Source organism: Nycticebus coucang, chromosome 3 (genome assembly GCF_027406575.1).
Source record: "Nycticebus coucang isolate mNycCou1 chromosome 3, mNycCou1.pri, whole genome shotgun sequence".
NCBI classification, from domain to species: Eukaryota; Metazoa; Chordata; class Mammalia; order Primates; family Lorisidae; genus Nycticebus; species Nycticebus coucang.
Genome location: NC_069782.1, coordinates 9611045 through 9633517, shown reverse-complemented (window position 1 = coordinate 9633517; position 22473 = coordinate 9611045). Strand labels below are relative to the sequence as shown.

General features: G+C 51.1%; 1 protein-coding gene across 3 annotated transcripts in view; it reads left to right on the top strand.

The window, feature by feature from the left end:
• Positions 1-17510, top strand: part of LOC128580556 (DNA dC->dU-editing enzyme APOBEC-3F-like) — a 48235-nt gene extending 30725 nt beyond the window's left edge. For all 3 annotated transcript variants that reach the window (XM_053582529.1, XM_053582527.1, XM_053582528.1), the window contains exons 11-14: positions 13297-13456; positions 16221-16485; positions 16694-16808; positions 17309-17510. In XM_053582529.1, the coding sequence (XP_053438504.1) occupies positions 13297-13456; positions 16221-16485; positions 16694-16808; positions 17309-17315 (547 nt within the window). In that variant the 3' untranslated portion in view covers positions 17316-17510. The remainder of the gene's footprint in view (positions 1-13296; positions 13457-16220; positions 16486-16693; positions 16809-17308) is intronic.
• Positions 17511-22473: the final 4963 nt, after the last annotated feature.

The window sequence follows — 22473 nt, the reverse complement described above, 5'->3', positions numbered from 1 at the left end:
CTCAGTGACTAGAGTGCCGGCCATGTACACCAAGGCTGGTGGGTGGAGCCTGGCCCGGGCCTGCTAAACAACAGTGACAACTGCAACAAAAAATAGCCGGGCGTTGTGGCAGCTGCCTGTAGTCTCAGCTATTTGGGAGGCTGAGGCAAGAGAATCGCTTAAGCCCAGGAGTTGGAGGTTGCTGTGAGCTGTGATGCCACAGTACTCTACCCAGGACGACAGCTTGAAAAAAAATAAAAACATTGCTGATTCTTTCTGCACTGTTTTCCAGAAGTCAAGAAAACCCATTTCCATCTTTTGAGTTATCTGTAGCATTTAGCAATGTATGTACTTTTTTTTTTTTTTTTTTGTAGAGACAGAGTCTCACTTTACGGCCCTCGGTAGAGTGCCGTGGCGTCACACGGCTCACAGCAACCTCCAGCTCTTGGGCTTACGCGATTCTCCTGCCTCAGCCTCCCGAGTAGCTGGGACTACAGGCGCCCGCCACAACGCCCGGCTATTTTTTTGTTGCAGTTCCGCCGGGGCTGGGTTTGAACCCACCATCCTGGGTATATGGGGCAGGCGCCCTACTCACTGAGCCACAGGTGCCGCCCGCAATGTATGTACTTTAGAGACATTTATTTTTCTCTCTCCTTGCTTTCTCTGGAATTTGAAAAGGATTTGTCACCTGTAGTCCCAGCTGCTCAGGAGGCTGAGGCAAGAGAATCCCGTAAGCCCAAGAGTTAGAGGTTGCTGTGAGCCGTGTGACGCCACGGCACTCTACCGAGGGTGGTACAGAGAGACTCTGTCTCTACAAAAAAAAAAAAAAGAAATACTATAAAAAGAAAAGGATTTGTAAGTATTCTTAATTTCTGACAATATAGTTATTTGCATAAATTCATAAGAATCTGTTTTCTGGGGTGGGGCTCTGTGGCTCAAATTTGATTGCCTGAGCTCACAGGTTCGAGACCAGCCTGAGCCAGACTGTCTCTAAAAATAGCTGGGCGTTGTGGTGGGCGCCTGTAGTCCCAGCTACTCAGGAGGCTGAGGCAAGAGAATTGCTGAAGCCCAAGAGTTTGAGGTTGCTGTAAGCTGTGATGCCACGGCACTCTGCCAAGGGCAACAAAGTAAGACTCTGTCTCAAAATAAATAAACAAACAGACAAATAAATAAATAAAATGTCTTCTAGATTTAAGGACATTTTCTCTCTTAAATTACTTATGATATATAGGCATTTGGTAAAATATACTCCTCTCGACAAAGATAAAATAATTTTTTTCTTCTTTTTTTTTTTCTTTTTTTTTGTAGAGACAGAGTCTCACTTTATGGCCCTCGGTAGAGTGCCGTGGCCTCACACAGCTCACAGCAACCTCCAACTCCTGGGCTTAAGCGATTCTCTTGCCTCAGCCTCCCGAGTAGCTGGGACTACAGGCGCCAATTTTTTTCTTCTTAATTAATTCCTTCAAGACTGAAAACTAAGGCCAAGTGCAGTGGCTCAGGCCTATAATCCTAGCATTCTGGGAGGCCGAGGTGGGTGATTCACTTGAGCTCAAGAGTTCGAGACTAGCCTGAGCAGTAGTTAGACCTTGTCTCTACTAAAAATAGAAAAACTGAGGCAAGAGGATGGCTTGAGCCCAAGAACTTGAGTTTGCTGTGATCTACAATGTCTTTGCATTTCGGTCAGGGCGCCAGAGTGAGACTCTGTCTCAAAGAGAAAAAGAAAACCTTGCTTATACACCAATGCCGGGACCTACATGTCATATCTGAAACTATACATAAACTGCCTGGCTTCAAGGGTTCCTGGCTTCACAGTAACTAAATGAAGACTGTCACTTGCCTGTGGGCCCGGAGCCATAAGACCAGAAGAAAACTCTAAAGTAGTGGGCCTTGGTTTGGCTTCTGAGACTCAAGAAGGTTTTAAATCTGCAATTCCTTTATGTTCAATGTAATAAAAATGAAAAAAAAGGATAAAAATACACCTGCTATTAGATTGTAACTCTAAATTATTGTTTTTTTTTTTTTTTTTGTAGAGACAGAGTCTCACTGTACCGCCCTCGGGTAGAGTGCCGTGGCGTCACACGGCTCACAGCAACCTCTTAACCCTTGGGCTTACGCGATTCTCTTGCCTCAGCCTCCCGAGCAGCTGGGACTACAGGCGCCCGCCACAACGCCCGGCTATTTTTTGGTTGCAGTTTGGCCGGGGCTGGGTTTGAACCCGCCACCCTCGGCATATGGGGCTGGCGCCCTACTCACTGAGCCACAGGCGCCGCCCTAAATTATTGCTTTTTTTTTTGTTGTTGTTGTTGTTGTTTTTTGTGGAGACAGAGTTTCACTGTACCTCCCTTGGTAGAGTGCCGTGGCCTCACACAGCTCACAGCAACCTCTAACTCTTGGGCTTACGCGATTCTCTTGCCTCAGCCTCCCGAGTAGCTGGGACTACAGGCGCGCGCCACAACGCCCAGCTATTTTTTTGTTGCAGTTTGGCCAGGGCTGGGTTTGAACCCGCCACCCTCGGCATATGGGGCCAGCGCCCAACTCACTGAGCCACAGGCACCGCCCAACTCTAAATTATTGTTAGCTTTCCTTAGCTTGTTGCAGGAAGACGAGGCCCAGTGTGGAGCAAGAGCACCCAAACACCATGTTTATGAGAGGAAGGGCTTTATTTCAGCAGCTGGAGCTTCGAGCATTGAAGAATTCAAAATGGCCGCACTCCTGGACTGGCTCATCTTTCCCTTTTTAGCTTCAGTCAAAAAGTTCCAATCCACAGGTACCTTTCTCATTGGTCAGTTTGAATCAAGAGAAATGTTCCAGAATTTCAACTACAGAATTTCACAGAAGTGGAAATTTCCAGGTTCCAGGAAGTCAAGTCTACAAATTCCCAAGAGCTGAGTCCCCATAGAGGACCCCGCAGGTGTATTCTGTGGTCTCCTTGCGAAGACCTGTTCTCCTGAACCTCATCCTTCTTGGATTTCCCCTCTCAAACTGTCTAGAGGTTAAACTAGACACCAAATTCTTTTAGGTTCCTCCACTCATAACTTTCTTCCATAAAATTATTAAAATGGGAATTGCTCCCTACCAGGAGCCCTATAAGCTAAAATTACATAAACTTTCTTTCTTTTTTTTTTTATTTTTTTGTAGAGACAGAGTCTCACCTTATGGCCTTTGGTAGAGTGCCGTGGCCTCACACAGCTCACAGCAACCTCCAACTCCTGGGCTTAAGCGATTCTCTTGCCTCAGCCTTCCCAGTAGCTGGGACTACAGGTGCCTGCCACAACGCCTGGCTATTTTTTGGTTGCAGTTTGGTCGGGGCCGGGTTTGAACCTACCACCCTCAGTATATGGGGCCGGCGCCTTACTGACTGAGCCACAGGTGCCACCCCATAAAATTACCTAAACTTTCTTTTTTTTTTTTTTTTGGTTTTTGGCCGGGGCTGGGTTTGAACCCGCCACCTCCGGCATATGGGACCGGCGCCCTACCCCTTGAGCCACAGGCGCCGCCCAAATTACCTAAACTTTCAAGAGCAAGTCTGGGTAAAGTTCATTTGGGCTTCCTTGCTGTGAAACCTAGACCTCAGTCCTCTGGGCCTGGGGAATTCTCTTAGTCTTTCCCTTTTCCCAGTCAACTTGCACAGACTTTTTTTTTTTTTTAGAGACTGAGTCTCAGTTTATCACCCTGGGTAAAGTGCCATGGCGTCACACAGCTCATAGCAACCTCCAACTCCTGGGCTTAAACGATCCTCTTGCCTCAGCCTCCTGGATAGCTGAGACTACAGGTGCCTGCCACAACGCTCGGCTATTTTTTTGTTGCAGTTTGGCTGGGGCCGGGTTTGAACCCGTCACCCTCGGTATATGGGGCCGGCGCCCTACCCAATGAGACACAGGCACTGCCCGCACAGCTCTTTTTTTTGAAACAGAGTCTCAAGATGTCACCCTGGGTAAAGTACCCTGGTGTCATACATAGCTCACAGCAACTTCCAACTCCAGGGCTTAAGTGATCCTCTTGCCTCAGTTTTTCTATTTTTTAGTAGAGAAGGGCAGGGGTGTGTCTCAGGCTCAGGCTGGTTTGGAACTCATGAGCTTAAGCAATTTACCTGCCTTGGCCTCCCAGAGTGCCGGGATTACAGGCATGAACCACCACGCCCATTTTTTTAATAACAGAGTCTCACTCTCTGGCCCTCCTTGGTAATGTGCCCTGGCTTTGCTCACAGCAACCTCAAATTCCTAGGCTCAAGTGATCCGTTTGCCTCAGCCTCCCAAATAGCTAAGATTACAGGTTGAAGGGGAGTCTCAGGGAAACTTGCCCTTTTCCCCTATGTTGGTTCGCTGAAAAGATCAACTCATAGTTATGGTAGATTAATAAGAGGAAGGTTTATTTCCAAATGCCATGCGCATGGGGGGAACTACAAGAATGATTTCCCAAAGTTTCAGTGACAGTCAGTGGCTTTTAAAGATGCCTTTTAGAATGGAGTGGGGAGAGAAATTGGAAAGTATACCTGTAGCAAGTGGTTGCTAAGGGGGGGATGGGTAGATGGAGGGAAACAGATTGATTAGTAAATTAACCTGAGACATAGATATTGTGTCTCAAATGACCTTAGGGCCAGGTCTATTAGCATGTGACAAGGAGTCTAGCTGCCCTTTAAGATTTAGCTAGATAGAGGAAAGTCTTCGTTCAAAGTTCCCTGATTATAAATAGTCTTTAATTCAAAATAATCTTTATACCAAGGAATCATATTTTGGGGTGAAATTTTCTTAGCTTCTTCAAGGTGCCCAGCACAAAGCCTGGCTACTTTTTCTATTTTATTTTTTATTTTTTGAGACAGAGTCTCAAGCTGTCACCCTGGGTAGAGTACTGTTGCATCACTGCTCACAGCAACCTCAAACTCTTGGGCTTAAAGGATCCTCTTGCCTCAGCCTTCCAAGTTTCTAGGACTACAGATGCCAGCCACAATGCCCACAATGCCCGATTCTTTGCCTCAGCCTCCTGAGCAGCTGGGACTACAGGCGCCAGGCTGTTGTTTTGGTTGCAGTTGTCATTGTTGTTTGGCCGGCCTGGGCTGGATTCGAACCCACCAGCTCCGGTGTATGTGGCCTTAGCCACTTGAGCTACAAGCGCCAAACCTTACTTATTTATTTACTTTGAGACAGAGTCTTACTTTGTCACGCTGGGTAGAGTGCTGTGGCCTCCTAGCTCACAGCAACCTCAAACTATTGGGCTCAAGTGTTTCTGTTGCCTCAGCCTCCCAAGTAGCTGGGACTACAGGTGCCTGCCACAACGCCCGCCTGAAAGTTTTTAGAGATGGGGGTTGGGTGTGGGGTCTCACTCTTGCTGGTCTTGAACCCCTGAGCTGAAGCAATCCACCTGCCTAGGGCTCCCAGAGTGCTTAGGACTACAGGCGTGAGCCACAGTGCTCGGCCTTTTAAAAGAGACAGGATGTCCCTCTTGCCAGCTGGTCTCAACCTACTGAACTCAACCAGTCTCATGTTGATCATTATCTGTGTGAAGACAACAGGCTGTCTTTCCAGATGCAGAGCTGAAGACCATCTCATTGTCTCCAGTTTATTTGACTGTCTCTTTCCCTGGGCAATTCTCAGAGTTCCTGCAGCCCCAGGCTCAGGGGGTGGGGGGGGAACAAGGAGGGTAACTCTCCTTCAGAGCGCCGTCCTCCAGGCCAGAACAAACTAGAGAAAGATGGAACAAGCCTCCTCCTACGCCAATGCCTCAGCAGGAAGAGGGTGGAGCCACAACTCACAGGCCTGTGGGAGGTCACTTTAGGGAGGGGTGTCTTACCCCAAGGGCCACCAAAACAGAAAATGAAACCTTACTGCCCCAAAGAGGAGGGCAGGGACAAGGCTGCAGGATGATTCCACAGATCAGGTACCTCTGCCTTTCTGCCCCGGGATCCCTGCTGCCCCTCCTGACCTGCCCCCATCAGTGTGGACCTGGGCTTACCCTGTCCCGGTTCCCTGCAGCACCCTCCCGGTGGGGGGTCTTTGGTCTGGTCCGTGGGCACCCCCGCTGTTGCCCTGGCCTGCCCCACCCCAGGCTCTGCTACCCCCACCCAGCCTCACTGGAAGCCCTGGCCAGACTGACCCTGCCCATGGGGGCGGACCCCCCAGGCACTTCCCGCCATTCCTGAGCTCTGTCACCAGGGAGAGCTGTACCAAAGGATTTTTTTTCTTTTTTTTTTTTTTGTAGAGACAGAGTCTCACTTTATCACCCTTGGTAGAGTTCTATGGCATCACAGCTCACAGCAACCTCCAGCTCTTGGGCTTACGGGATTCTCCTGCCTCAGCCTCCCGAGCAGCTGGGACTACAGGCGCCAGGCTGTTTTTTTGTTGCAGTTTGGCCGGGGCAGGGTTTGAACCCGCCACCCTCGGTATATGGGGCCAGCGCCCTACCCACTGAGCCACAGGCGCCGCTACCAAAGGATCTTTGAAACAATTGGAAATTACTAACAATTCTATTCCAAGACATTGCTGGATTTTGTGTAACATTTACACCGTTTCCACACCAAGTCTTAGGAGAAGGTGGGTAGGAGGGGAGAGGTCTCTGAGGCCAGAAGATAAATTCTCTTTCCAAGGACTTATTTACTGTGAGAGGAGGAGTAAGGAAGAGGGCCCCTAATCTCTGCAGCGCCTCCGTGATCACGCTCACCTTGTGCAACAGGGACACTAAAATGGAAAGAGAGAAAAAATGGAAAAATCAGGAGAAAGGGTTGCCGGTAGCGCTCGCGCAAACTTGGTGAACGTTCCTAAAACCAGCCGGACTTTCTGTAAGAAGTGTGGCATGCGCCAGCCACAAAGTGACACAGTATAAAAAGGGCAAGGACTCTCTCTATGCCCAGGGAAAGCGGCGTTATGACAGGAAGCAGAGTGGCTATGGTGGGCAGACTAAGCCGATTTTCCAGAAAAAGGCTAAAACTACAAAGAAGATTGTGCTGAGGCTTGAGTGTGCTGCAGATCTAAGAGAATGCAGCTATTAAGAGATGCGAGCATTTTGAACTGGGAGGAGATAAGAAGAGAAAGGGTCAAGTGATACCGTTCTGATCCTCTTTTGTTTTATCACGAAGACAATAAAATCTTGAGATTATGTTCACTTCAAAAAAAAAAAAAATCAGGAGAAAGGCTCATAGTGTAAACTTTAGTACAAAGGAGAGCCGGGTCCCCCATGCACACTTCCGCAAGTCACAGGATGCAGCAGCTGCACTTGGCCTGGCCTGGTCAGGGGCCCAGCCCCATCATTCACCAGCTCTGTGACCTTGGCAGGTGAGCCCATCCCTGTGTGCCTCTGCCACCTCATCTGTAAAATGGGGATGTCCTGCTGGCTTCAGGCGGGTGTCAGGTGCCCAGATACATGCAGTGAGTAGAGAAGTAGCTGGGGTGTGACCGTGGGGTGGCTCAGAGTTAACAAGTTCGTGACATGGACAGGTGGAAAGGTGCAATGAATGGAGCTGAAATGTCCAAACCTCTTGTTTTGGGGTGGGGAGTTTTGTTTTCCATGGTTTCTTTCTTTCCTTTTTTGTTTTATTTTTTTTTATTTTTTGAGACTGAGTCTCACTTTGTCGCCGTTGGTAGTGTGCCCTGGCATCACAGGTCACAGCAACCTCAAACTCTTGGGCTCAAGTAATCCTCTTGCCTCAGCCTCCCAAGTAGCTGGGACTACACGGTCCCACCACAACACCCAGCTATTTTTAGAGGTCTCGCTCTGGCTCAGGCTCTTCTTGAAACTGTGAGCTCAGGCAAGCCATCCACCTCAGCCTCCCAGAGTCCTGGGATTACAGGTGTGAGCCACCGCACCCAGCCTCCTTTCTTTCTTTCTTTCTTTCTTTGCAGTTTTTGGCCGGGGCTGGGTTTGAACTTGCCACCTCCCGCATATGGGGCTGGCGCCCTACTCCTTTGAGCCACAGGCGCCACCCCCCGGCCTCCTTTATTTCTAATGGTGTGAAGAAGGGTGAACAGAAACACTGGGAAAGTGGACGTGTCCCACTGGAAGGACGAGAGCTTGGAGGGGTCACCTGCCTGCTGCCCCTGCCAGCATCCCTCCTCTTCCTCTCTCCTCAGTCTACCTGCCTGGGAAGGCAGCAGAGGCTCAGGACTAGCCAAGGCTGGGGAGGCCCAGCACTCAAGGGGTGCAGGGAACTGAGCTCAGTAGCCCTGAGTCTGTAGGGACCCCAGGAGACACTGTTTTTTGCCTTTCTTTCTTGTGCTTCCAGAGGCCCGATGGAGCGAATGTATCTGAAAACATTCTACTACCACTTTGACAACAGACCCTTCCTCTCTCGCCGCTATGATACCTGGCTGTGCTTTGAGGTGAAAACAACCACCAGCAACTCACCTGGTTCCTTCTACAGTGGGGTCTTTCGAAATCAGGTATCACCCACACTCTAATCTCAACCCAGGCAAGACCTTGGCCAGTTGAAAATGCAAACAAAAATTTAAAAGTAAAATGCCAGGCAGTGGGCTCTCAATTGTCTGTTTTCTGCACACATTTCTTTTCTTTTCTTTTTTTTTTTTTTTTTTTGTAGAGACAGAGTCTCACTTTATGGCCCTTGGTAGAGTGCCATGGCCTCACACAGCTCACAGCAACCTCCAGCTCCTGGGCTTAAGCGATTCTCTTGCCTCAGCCTCCCGAGTAGCTGGGACTACAGGTGCCCGCCACAGCACCCGGCTATTTTTTTGTTGCAGTTTGGCCGGGGCTGGGTTTGAAGCCTCCACCCTCGGCATATGGGGCCGGTGCCCTACTTACTGAGCCACAGGCGCCGCCCTTCTTTTCTTTCTTTTTTTTTTTTTTTTTTGAGACAGCATTTGACTTTGTCGCCCTTGGTAGAGTGCTGTAGCATCATAGCTCACAGAAACCTCAAACTCTTGGGCTTAAGCCACTCTCTTGCCTCAGCCTCCCATCTACACACATGACACTCCTGCTGGACTGCCCTGGACTCTGATGGCCCTGGGGTGCGGCTGATGACTGAAACATTATTGACAGCCCTCTCTTCACCCTACTAGTGTCAGTTTCCCCAAGTCTTCTAACTGAGCTCTGTGTCCAGCAGGCTGTGGGGACAGGCACTGGGGAGAGCTGGGCTATGGCCCTGGTGAGCAATAGGCTGCTGGACCTGCCTCCTCACTCCTTTGATTCCTCCATATTAGGGACACGTCATCACACCTCAGTGACACCACACAACTCACCCTACACCGCCATAGCCACCTCTGCCCCGCTGACCCAGGCGGGAGACCCCTGGGAGTGTGTTGGGGCTTGTCTTGGGTAGCAGGGTGGCCCTACAGCAGCGTCACCTCATGGGAGCCTAGGAGGTCAGACATGCAATTACAAGGTAGGGTGTGGGAACACTCTGGGAGGCCGAAGAGGGTGGATTGCTTGAGCTCACAAGTTTAAGACCAGCCTGAGCAAGAGTGAGACCCTATTTCTAGTAAAAATAGAAAAAAGAGGCTCGGCACCTGCGGCTCAAGTGGGTAAGGTACCAGCCACATACACCTGAGCTGGCAGGTTCGAATCCAGCCCGGGCCCACCAAACGACAATGACGCCTGCAACCAAAAAAAAAAAATAAATAGCCCGGCGTTGTGGTGGGCGCCTGTAGTCCCAGCTACTTGGGAGGTGGAGGCAAGAGAATCCCTTGAGCCCAGGAGTTGGAGGTTGGTGTGAGCTGTGATGCCACGGCACCCTATCCCAGGTGACAGTTTGAGGCTCTGTCTCAAAAAAAAAAAAAAAAATAGAAAAAAGAGCCAGGTATTATAGCAGGCTCCTACAGTCCCAGCTACTTGGGAGACTGAGGCAAGAGGATCATTTGAGCCCCCGAGTTTGACGTTGCTGTGAACTATCATGATGCCACTGCACTCTACCCACAACAACAGAGTGAGACTTCATCTCACACACACACACACACACACACACACATACACACAAGAAACATGATTACATTTGTCCAGTCCTCATGCTAAGAAGGTGGTAGAAATTGGGCAATTGATTTTCTTTTCTTTTTTTTTTTTTTTTGTAGAGAGTCTCACTTTATGGCCCTCAGTAGAGTGCCATGGCCTCACACAGCTCACAGCAACCTCCAACTCCTGGGCTTAAGCAATTCTCTTGCCTCAGCCTCCAGAGCAGCTGGGACTACAGGCGCCTGCCACAACGCCCGGCTATTTTTTGGTTGCAGTTTGGCCGGGGCCGGGTTTGAACCCACCACCCTCGGTATATGGGGCCGGCGCCTTACCGACTGAGCCACAGGCGCCGCCCTGGGCAATTGATTTTCATATCTTGTTTAGTCCAATATCTCTAACGTATTTCTTCAATCTATGGTTAATACGAATTCTTCATGAGATAGGTAAGTGTCCTCTTTAACTCCCCTCTAAAATGAGCAGTGTATTGGGCACCTGCACATGTGTCATTTCAGAGCCATATTCCAAGTGCTCACCAGACACCTGTGTCCTGTGACCCCCCAGAGATGGAAGCAGCTCCACAACCCTGCCCAGCAGACAGGAGACAGGGAACAAGCCCAATCCAGAGGGCCAGGCAAGGGCTTAGGGTGCCAGCTGGATGGACACCTGGGGCAAAGGGCCATGAACAGGGACAGGGAGACTAAACAGAACAGAAGGGAGGGGAGGGGCGGAGGAGGGAACCTGGAGGAACCAGGGTCCCCGAGGCTATTGGCCTGGCCCCTCTTGCCACTGCCCCTCCAACCAGAGCACCCCCTTCCTTCCTCTTCCTCTCCCAGGGCCCTAGATATTCTCGTTGGCACACAGAAATGTGCTTCCTGACCTGGGTCAGGCCCATGCTGTCCCATGACCACTACTACCATGTCACCTGGTACATGTCCTGGAGTCCCTGTGACAACTGTGCGTGGCAAGTGGCTGCCTTTCTGGCCACACATGAAAACGTGAGACTGACCATCTACACTGCCCGCCTCTACTACTTCTGGAGACAGAATTACCGCCAGGGGCTGCTCAGGATGACTGAGGAAGGGACCCAGGTGTACATCATGTCCTCTAAAGGTGAGAAAAGAGGGATATCCTTAGGGACACCATGGGGAGGTCCCAGGTCAGGATGCCAACAGACAGAGTCCCCAGGGAGCTCTCCCAGGCCAGAGCCAGTGCAGACTCCTACTGGCATCCATGAAACCCTGCTCTCCAGGGCAGGGGCAAAGGAGAGAGGCCTGCTGGACCCTGACAGCTGTCTCACCTGTTTCATTTCAGAATTTCAACACTGTTGGGAAAACTTTGTGGACCACTGGGGAACGCGTTGGGTCACGCGTTGGAACAGACTGAAGAAAAATTACAAGTTCCTGGTCACCCGCCTGAATGAGATTCTCAGGTGACAGGCTTCCTGACACCAGATCCCCTGTCTCCCTGGCCTCTGTGCTTCCTGTTGACCTGACCAGACCCACTCTAGCTTAGCCCTTCTGTCCTCTGGACCTCAGGTTGTCCCTCAGGGCTCCCCCACTTCAAGGCGTCCTCCCTGCTCTCCTGGGCCCTTCTGTCAGAGGCCCCTTTCTGTCTCTGGACCAACCTCCATCCCACCGCTCCTTAGCCTGGATCCCTGACTTGACTCCTTCCAACAGGCCACAGTCACAGAGCCCCGTCAGAAAATTGAAGGCAGAGGGGTCTGAGTACGTATAAGGTGACACTCAGTAGCTTTGAGAAGCATCTTGTTTAGGGTAGAGTTGATGGATCACAGAATGAGCATCCTCCGCAAACATGACCTTGTCAAGCTGTGGCTCCAAGGACAGGCAACAGGCCAGCTGCTCATAGGCCAGGCTTTCCCTTCCTCCCAGTTCTGGAGGCTGGAAGTCACGGTCACAGGGTCAGCAAGGTGGTGTCCTCAAGGCAGCTCCCTTTGTGGTTTGGACATGGTCACTCGGGACTGTGTCCTCAGCGATCTCTCCTCTGTGCCCCTGCCCCATAGGAGCCTCTCAGTGCCTCAGAACTTCCTCTTCTTCTAAATGGCCCAGTCACATGAGATGAGGGCTCACTTGGCAGCCTCGATTTAGTGATTCAGCTCCTTAGTGAACCTGTCTCCAAACACAGCCACACTCACAATTGCTGGGGTTAGGGCTTCAGCACACAAATGCTGTGTGGGACACGGCTCAGCCTATGACAGTGACCAAGGGCCCTTGTGGTGGAGCCCGGCTGGGGAGTGCAGGGTCCCTATTCCCTGTGTCTGTCTCCCAGGTGGCTCCTGGTCTGACACAGCCCCTTCATCCAGACCTTGCTGCCTCCTCACCATTAGCCCCAGGCCTCCCTCCTGTCACCCCTGGTCACCTTGTCAAACCTCCCTGAGATGGAGCTCTGGGTGAGGGCAAGCTTTGGGATGGGCAATGAGCAGATAGAAAACCCTCAGTGGGCAAGTTTACATTCAGGTAAGACTTTAGACAAAGCCTGTAGTCCCAGCTACTCTGGAGGCTGAGGCAAGAGAATCGCCTAAGCCCAGGAGTTGGAGGTTGCTGTGAGTTCTGATGCCCCGGCACTCCACCAAGGGTGACAGTGAGACTCTGTCTCTGAAAAACAAACAAACAAACAACACTTTAGAGAAAAAGTAGCTTTGGGGACCACTTCATGCTTCATGTCCAGAAGTCAGCACCTGGGTCTAGGAGGACAGGGGAGGGAGCTGTGAGAGGCTGTGGGCAGGGTCTGCACAGGGTGACCTGGGACACCTGCCACCACTGTTCTGTGACATGGGGACAAGGGTAGACAGAGTTCAGCCCGTCAGGTGCAGCTCTGAGCACCAGATGCAGAAGACCGAAAAGCGATTGGAGTTGGGGGTGGGAGGCGTGTGCAGCACGGGGGAGGCACTTGGGGCCCACACCCCCTCCTCCTGCTGCCTCCCATGTTGGCCTTCTGAGTGGGAAGGACCAGAACATGGCACACACCTGGCCCCTCCTGGGTCCAGTCCCTAGAGCCTGGTCCTCCGCTGGCTGTCCAGGGCAATGCTCTCTCTGTTCCTATTTCCCCCAGATCTGTGTTCACGCTCCTTGGCCGTCAGGGTCATCAACTTGACCTATGTGGCCAGGCCACACCGTCCCCCCTTCCTACAGGAAAGAATGAGGCAGGTCCCTCCTTAGACTTCCAAGGGGTCTCTGCTCCCAGGAACTCCCTGGTCGGGAGCAGCAGGAATGTGCTGGGGGACAGGCAGCACAGGCCCCTCCTTCCCTCCATCCCCCCTGCCTCTCAGCCCAGGGCGCCTCTTCCTCTCTCCCCAGTTCCTGAGAAGGCAGGGGACACTCAGGGCTATGCAGGGCTGGGGGAGGCTCAGCAGCCCTGAGAATGCAGGGAGTCGGGGACAGTCTGGTTTTACTTTTCTTCCTGGGCCTTTAGTGACCCAATGGAGGGAATGTTTCCAAACACGTTCCACGAGCAGTTCAACAACACACTTGCCCCCCATGGTCAGAAGGACACCTGGCTGTGCTTTGAGGTGAAAGGAAACGGGAACAGCAACTCACTTGGCTCCTTCCACAGGGGGGTCTTCCGAAACCAGGTATGACCCACGCTCTGCCCACATCCCAGGGAGGCGCTAAGGCCGCTGAGAAAGCCCCGGAGGAAGGAGTGCAGTGGCAGACAGGGCGCGCAGGGGGCTATTGGTTCCCACTATTTTTTTTTGCAGTTTTTGGCCAGGTCTGGGTTTGAACCCGCCACCTCCAGCATATGGGGCCGGCTCCCTACTCCTTTGAGCCACAGGTGCCACTCTTTTTTTTTTTTGAGACTCACTATGTCGTCCTCAGTAGAGTGCTGTAGCATCACAGCTCACAGCAACCTCAAAGTCTTGGGCTTAAGTGATTCTCTTGTCTCAGTCTCCCAAGTAGCTGGACTACAGGCGCTGCCACAACGCCCTGTTATGTTTATGTTGCAGTTGTCATTGTTTTAGCTGATCCGGGCCGGATTCGAACCCACCAGCCTGGGTGTATGTGGCCAGCACCCTACCCACTGAGCTATGGGCACTGCGGCCTGCCCACTTTTATTAAGTCCTTGACGGGGATGTTTCTGAACTGCCCTGAACTCTGATGACCCTGGGGTGGGACTGGTCACTAAACTTGGCGTTCAGCAGGCTGCAGGGCAGGGCACTATGGAGAGGGGGACCGTGGCCCTGGACACAGCTAGGCTGCTGGACTTGCAACCATGCCCCTGATTCCTCCACATCACACCACAGTGGCCTCCCCAGCACTGTCCCAGCTACCCCTGCCTCCCTCACCCTGGCAGGAGACCCTTGGGAGTATGTTTGGGCTGGTTGTTCTGGGAAGGCTGGCCACATAGCGGTGTCAGCCATGGGACATTGTGGGTGAGAAATGCTATTACAGGGTTGGCACCCATAGGTCAGTGGTTGGAGCACCGGCATACACATAGGGGCTGGCTGGTACAATTCCAGCCCGGGCCTGCTAAACAACAATGACAACTGTAACAACAACAACAAAAATAGCCGGGCACTGTGGTGGGTGCCTATAGCCCCAGGTACTTGGGAGGCTAAGGCAAGAGAATGGCTTAAGCCCAAGAGTTGGAGGTTGCTGTGAGCAGTGACGCCACAGCACTCTACCGAGGGTGACATAGTGAGACTCAGTCTCAAACAAAAAAGAAAAAGAAAGAAATGCTATTACATTGGTCCAGTCCCCATACTAAGAAGGTGGTAGAAACTAGGTAACTAATTTTCATATCTTGTTTATTTCAGTGTCTGTACTATAATATTTCAACCTGTGGTTGATATAAATTCCTCATGAGGTCCACGCCTGTGGCTTAATCGGTAAGGCGCCGGCCCCATATACTGAGGGTGGCAGGTTCAAACCCGGCCCCGGCTGAACTGCAACTAAAAAATAGCCGGGCGTTGTGGTGGGCGCCTATAGTCCCAGCTACTTGGGAGGCTGAGGCAGGAGAATTGCTTAAGCCCAGGAGTTGGAGGTTGCTGTGAGCTGTGATATCACGGCACTTTACCGAGGGTCATAAAGTGAGACTCTGTCTCTACAAAAAAAAAAAAAAATTCCTCATGAGACAGTTAGTGTCACTTTTATGCTTTGGTGTTTTTTTGTTTTTTTTTTTTTTGAGACAGAGTTTCACTTTGTCACCCTTGCTAGGTGCTCTGGCATCATAGCTCACAGCAACCTCAAACTCTTGGACTCAAGTGATTCTCTTGCCTCAGACTCCTGAGTAGCTGGGACTACAGGTGCCCGCCACAATCCCAGCTATTTTTTGAGACGGGGGTCTTGCTCCTTTTTTTTTTTCTTTTTGTAGAGACAGAGTCTCGCTTTATTGCCCTTGGTAGAGTGCCGTGGCCTCACACAGCTCACAGCAACCTCCAACTCCTGGGCTTAAGCGATTCTCCTGCCTCAGCCTCCCGAGCAACTGGGACTACAGGCGCCCGCCACAATGCCCGGCTATTTTTTGGTTGCAGTTTTGCCGGGGCCGGTCTGAACCGGCCACCCTCCGTATATGGGGCCGGCGCCCCACCTACTGAGCCATAGGCTCTTACTCAACTGGTCTCCAACCTGTGAGCTCAGGCAATCCACTGCTGTGGCATCCCAGAGTATTAGGATTACAGGCGTGAGCCAACGCACCTGGCCTTTTTATGCTTTGAAATAAGCTGTGTAGAACGGCGCCTGTGGCTCAGTGAGCAGGGCGCCGGCCCCATATACCAAGGGTGGCGGGTTCAAACCCAGCACCGGCCAAACTGCAACAAAAAAAAAATAGCCGGGCGTTGTGGCGAGCGCCTGTAGTCCCAGCTACTCAGGAGGCTGAGGCAAGAGAATTGCCTAAGCCCAGGAGTTGGAGGTTACTGTGAGCTGTGTGATGCCACGGCACTCTACCAAGGGCGATAAAGTGAAACTCTGTCTCTACAAAAAAAAAAAGAAAGAAGCTGTGTATTCCAAATGCACCGTTGTCTCATTTCAGAGCCACATTTCAAGTGCTCAGCAGCCACTCATGTCCTGTGGCCCCATGGGTGGTGCAGCTCCACAGCCCTGCCCAGCAGACAGCAGGCAGGGACCAAGCCCAGCCCAGCGGGCCCGGCAGGTGCTCAGGGTGCCTCCTAGCTGAACACCAGGAGGAGGGCAGATAGAGCCCATTCAGGGGTCACGAATGGGGCCAGGGGAGCTAAAGGACAGAACAGAAGAGAGCAGGGTGGAGGAGGGAACCTGGAGGAACCAGGTGCCCTGGGGCTCCTGGCCTGCCCCCTCCTACCACTGCCCCACCCCTGCATTCTGCCTGCCCCTCCACCCAGAGCGCCCCCTTCCATTCTCCTCTCCCTTGTCCCTCCCAAGACTCCTTGCCATGCGGAAGTACGCTTCCTCACTTGGTTCCAGGGAATGCTGTCCCCTGACCTCCACTACCAAGTCACCTGGTACATATCCTGGAGCCCCTGCGCTGACTGTGCAGATCTTGTGGCTGATTTTCTGGCTAAGCACAGAAATGTGAGCCTTACCATTTTCGCTGCCCGCCTCTACTACCACGGTGACCCAGAAATGCACAGGGGACTTCTCGGGATGTATGAGGAAGGGGCCGAGATGAACATCATGGCTTTTAAAGGTGAGAGGTGGGGGTCAGAGGTAGGGCTGTGGTAGGGACTATGGGGAAGTCCATGGTCTGGATGCCATAGGAATGTGAGTGTCCCAGGGGAGCCTGCCCAGGTCTGACCAGCCTGGACTCCCCCACTGGCAGCTGGGAAACCCAGCCCTGGGAGGGCAGGGGGAGGGGCTGCTGGGCTCTGATTGCTTTCTCCACTCTTTAATTTTAGAATTTAGACGCTGTTGGGACAACTTTGTCTACAACCAAAGCAAGCAATTTGTGCCATGGAAGGGATTGAATAAAAACTGTGATAAGCTGGTCACTAAGCTGGATGAGATTTTCAGGTGAGAAAATTCTAGCACCACATCCCCTATCTTCCCGGCGTCGGTGCTTCCCCTTGGCCTTCCCTGGGTCCCTGACCAGACCCACTCCGGCCTGGCCCTCCTGTCCTCCTGCCTTCAGGCCATCCCTCAGTGCTCCCCCACTTTAAGGCGTCCTCCCTGCTCTCCTGGGCACTTCTGTCAGGGGCCCCTTTCTGTCTCTGGACCAACCTCTGTCCCTCAATCCTGGGGCCCCTGACCTGGCTCCTTCCAACAGGCCACAGTCACGGAGCCTGGTTAGTAAACTGAAGGCACACAGGTCTGAGTATGTATAAGGTGACACTCAGCAGCTTTGAGAAGCATCCTTTCTTCAAGTTGACATGAGAATTAAGCCCTCCTTGTCCTACTCAACTAACGCAGCCTGTGGGGAAAAGCACCTGGTACAAACACTGCTCCAGAAACACGGCCGTGGCGGCCTGCCTGCTGCGGCTGCCACTGTACACTGAAGCCCGTTTTCTCTGCAGCCTCTGAGATGACCTGCTCCAGTCCAGGATGGTCACCCACCGCGGCTGCTACAGGTGGAACTTGCCAGCACTCCGAACCATTACCTGTGCCAATGAACCTTCTGAAAGAGCAATAGCTAATATTTCCCCTTGTTATAAAACTCCTGACCTTGTTTGCTCTGAATTTTAATTTTCTCTTCCCAAATACAACAGTGAAGGGAGAGATTCGCCTCTGATTTTATTTGACTTCCACACTCAGTGTCACAGTGGAGTCCAAAGCTGATTCACCTTGGGGAGAATCACAGGGTCTCGGGACTATGCGGGAGCTACCCACACTGGTCTCCCCTCCCTGCTCCTAGGACAGAACTCCCAGATTTGTTTTCTGTTCTGTTTGGTTTTTTTGTTAGAATTGGGCAGGGATCTTCCCCCTCCTCTTGGGGAACCCTTCTGGCAGAGAAGGTTATTTCCTCCTATTGAGGGCAGCTGGGAGCTTAGGAAAGATGAGGTTTGGGTGAGGGGAGGATTTTCCCCCGTTTTGGAGAAGGCTATTGGATTCTTGTGAAGTGTGTGCTTTATCAGTTCCTCTGTCTGATTGGCCTTTGTATATTCAGCACTTGCTTTTAATCGGCCTTGTTTTTTTTCCTAGAAACTAAACCACCGAGATAATATAGTTACAAATGAGCTGGCAAAGATCAAGGGCATGCCAAGACATTTTCTTTCCTTTCTTTCTTTTTCTTTTTTTTGAGACAGAGTTTCACTGTGTCGCTCTGGGTAGAGTGCTGTAGCGTCCCAGCTCACAGCAACCTCAAAGTCTTGGGCTTAAGCAATTTTCTTGCCTCAGCCTCCAAAGTAGCTGGGTCTACAGGCAACCACCACAATGCCCAGCTATTTTTTAGACGTAGCTGTCCTTGTTTGGCAGGCCTGGGCTGAGTTCAAACCCACCAGCTCTGGTGTATGTGGCTGGTGCCCTAGCTGCTGAGCTACAGGCCCAAGCCAAAACATTTTCTTAACTGTATCCTGTATGATCTTGAATCATTATAGGGATGGATCATTCAGTTGTTGGCTATAAAATCATGTGTTCCAAACAAGAATACGTATCTCATTGATACACTGAGGCTACTACAAACAAAATAAATCCTTTCAGTCACACCCACAGCTTGGAGACCATCACCAGAGTATCCTTTAAAGGCAGCGGTTTGATTCCAGTCTGGGCATTACAGCAAGACCCACATCTCTGCAAAGAAGTTTTAAAAAGCTGGCAGCGCCTGTGGCTCAGTTGGTAAGGCGCCGGCCCCCTATACCAAGGATGGCAGGTTCAAACCCACCCCGGCCAAATTGCAACAAAAAAATAGCCGGGTGTTGTGGCGGGCGCCTGTAGTCCCAGCTACTCGGGAGGCTGAGGCAAGAGAATCGCTTAAGCCCAGGAGATGGAGGTTGCTGTGAGCAGTGTGACGCCACGGCAGTCTACCGAAGGTGACAAAGTGAGACTCCGTCTCTACAAAAAAAAAAAAGAAGTTTTAAAAAGCTAGGTGTGGCGGTACACATCTGTAGTGCCAGCTACTCCACTACCGAGGCAGGGGGATCCTCTCAGTCCAAGAGTTGGAGGTTGCTGTGAGCTATGACGATGTCCTTGCACTCTGTGCAGGGTGACAGAGTGACACTCTGTCTCAAAATAGAAAGAAAATAAAGAGGGAGCCAGAGTTCAGCCCAATAGTTTCAGCTCCAGGCAGGCAGATGCACAAGACAGAAAAGCAGTTGGCCTTGGAGATGGGATGCATGCAGGGCACCCTGGTAGGGTCTGGCTGCCTCCCATCTTGGTTTTCTTTTCTTTCTTTTTCTTTTTGAGACAGAGTCTCGAAGGGGGGTCTCTGAAAAGCAAAAAGCAGCCCCTATTATTCTGAGGGACTGTCTGGAAACCTGTGAGCAGCCCTGAAGTAAATAGAAATCAACAAAAGAAAGTATAAGGCCATAGAAGATGAACACAGGAAGGAATTGAACTCTAGGCAGACCCACCAGAGGAACCGGGGGTCAGGTGCTGGCTGAGAGGGGGCATGGGAGAAGGAGGAGGAAGCCATCTCTCCTGCAGAGTGAATGCTGCTGTGTCTGAGACTGATTGAGTCCACAAGAGGCGTTCATCTTGCACCAGGGTCTTATCCCAAGTGCCAGCCAAGACCAGTGTAGGAGACTCCGGTACTTCCCAGGAACACCAGCTTTGAAGGGTTTACAGGAGGGTGGAAAGAGGGTTGCTGTGACTATGCAAATTAAGAAAGACTGCCACACTACGAAAAGATGGCTTTAGGTATATAAGAAGTAAACATTTGAGGGCGGCACCTGTGGCTCAGTGGGTAGGGCGCCGGCCCCATATGCTGAGGGTGGTGGGTTCAAACACCCGGCCCTGGCCAAACTGCAACAAAAACTAGCCAGGCGTTGTGGCGGGCGCCTGTAGTCCCAGCTGCTCGGAAGGCTGAGGCAGGAGAATCTCCTAAGCCCAGGAGCTGGAGGTTGCTGTGAGCTGTGATGCCATGGCACTGTACCAAGGGCGGTAAAGTGAGACTCTGTCTCTACAAAAACAAAACAAAACAAAAAAAAACAGAAGCAAACATTTGAGTAGGAGGTGGTGAGCCATTTCTGCCATCCCTCTATGGTTAAGCTTTGTCTCAACTTTTGTAGAATTTTTTTTATGTCTTTCAATAAACTGAATACTCTAGCATGGCATGCAGTCTTTTTTTTTTTTTTGCCGTTTTTGGCCGGGGCTGGGTTTGAACCCACCACCTCCAGCATATGGGGCTGGCACCCTACTCCTTTGAGCCACAGGTGCCACTCTTTTTTTTTTTGAGACTGAGTCTCACTTTGTCCCCCTTGGTAGAGCTGTGGTGTCATAGCTCACAGCAACCTCAAACTCTTGGGCACACATGATTCTCTTCCCTCAACCTTCCAAGTAGCTGGAACTATAGGCATTTGTCACCATGCCTTGCTATTTTTATTTTTTATTTTATTATTATTATTATTATTTTTAAATTTATTTATTTATTTTTTTTTTGTGGTTTTTGGCCAGGGCTAGGTTTGAACCTGCCACCTCCGGCATATGGGACCAGCGCCCTACTCCTTGAGCCACAGGCGCCGCCCCTTTATTTTATTATTTTATTTTTTTGCGTCTCACAGACACATTTATTCATGCCATGAGTACACACTACTTATACAAGTACACAGGGACAGTCCATGTGACACAGCTTTGCTTAGCTCTACGGGTCCATCTCTTGTGTGCTCCAAGTGAGGCTGGTTAGTGATGACCATGAGCAGGTATAGGAGCTTTCAAAGCTTTACTTCTTTCATCAGCACTCCTGATTTGATTTTATTTTTATTTATTATTTTTTTGTGTGTGGTTTTTTTGGCCAGGGCTGGGTTTGAACCCACCACCTCCGGCATATGGGACCAGCGCCCTACTCCTTGAGCCACAGGCGCCGCCAGCACTCCTGATTTTATAAACAATGAAGCTCATCAACCCCATTCCGATCCAGATCTCCTGGTAAACTTCAGTATAGTAAGGTTTCATGGGAACCCACACATTTTTAATAATGCTTTGAAGCATCGGCCTTCTACCAGCATGGTCTGGGCTCGCCTGAACCCAGCCAGCCAGAACCAGGTCCCCCCTTGCTATTTTTAGAGATGGGGTCTTGCTCTGGCTCAGGCTGGTCTCGAACTCCTGAGCTCAGGTGACCACCAACCTCTTCTCCCAGTGTTAGGATTACAGGCGTGAGCCACCACCTGGGTCTGTACTCTATTGCATCCTGGTTATACTGGTACTGTTGGCTGGGAAAAGGCGTGTCAACTGAGAGCTTCTGACCAGGGTACTCCCTGGTGTGGCTTGAAGGGTCTCCCTGGAAGGTACATGATGGATAGCCCGTGACAGTGGCAAGGATTTTCTCTGACTCTTTTCATGAGGGACGGTAGTGGTCCTAAGCCAGGAGCTTATGACAGCCATCCTAGTCTGTTTTTGTGGCTGTGTTCCTTAGTGGTGTGTCTTCAATTCTTTGAGCACCCAAGAACCTGCTGTTTAAAGCTCCAGCATGTTTCGGGCGGCGCCTGTGGCTCAAAGGAGTAGGGCGCCAGCCCCATATGTGTGAGGTGGTGGGTTCAAACCCAGTCCTGGCCAAAAACTGCAAAAAAAAGAAAAAAAAGAGAAAAGCTCCAGCATGTTTCATGTTGGTGGCCTGCATGGGGAACTTCCTTCTGGACCAGTCCAGTATCGGCGGAAACATGGTAAGATCACTGCCCTATTTTGAGATGAAGCAGGTTGTATTGAGGCTGAGCCCTGGTGGTGGTGAAGGGTCCAGGATGGCTATTTGAAAGCAGAGCGTAGTCAGGCTCTGTATGGAAGAACTGCTCCAGGATTTCTTTTATTAGGGCCTGATCCTTTCCTTTGAACTTTCCCCTATGATTTAGTTTAGGAGTTTACTCCTGTAGAGGTGAGGCAGGGCTTCGGAGGCTGCTTCAAAGATTAGGGAGTCCATTTCATTGTCAGCATTATTTGAGATATGTGCAAAGTCCCCCCGCCCCACTACAGCAATGCTTGACGTTTTTATTAACTATGTGTGTTGTAAGGGGATGGGATGAGTGTCAAAAGGCTTTAAATTGGATAGAATGCAGGCATCTCTGGTGTACTGGAGGTCGCCACCAGTTTTCAGGGGCTGTACTATCTGGATAGCACCTTGGGAAAACTGTCCCAGAATCACACCAGCCTATAGCAACTGCTGGTGTCCACGGGCCACTTTTGGCTGACAGGGCAACCACCAACCCTTCCAGACCGGACAGAAGCCAACTGCAGGGACAAAGCTGAGGGGGAAATTGCTGGGGAGGTGATGCACAGGCAGGGCAGTCACTGCTGACAACCCATGGAACCTAGTGGACACCCTAAGGCTTGACATGGGCTATTCCCATCCTTCTCCCACAGATGGGCAATGGTGCCTGGGCTCCAAAGGACAACGCTCCCATTAGGCTGCACTTTGAAGCACTGGAAGCCATTTGTTCCATACACCTGAAAGCAAAAGCACCTCTTGTTTTTCTGTTCTGAGTCATGGCCTCAGTAGCTCTTGGAGAATGCAGAACATTGGCTAGTAGAGGGAAGTATCAATTACAACACCATTTGCCAATTAGACCTTTTGTTGCAAAAAGTCAGGAAAATGGGG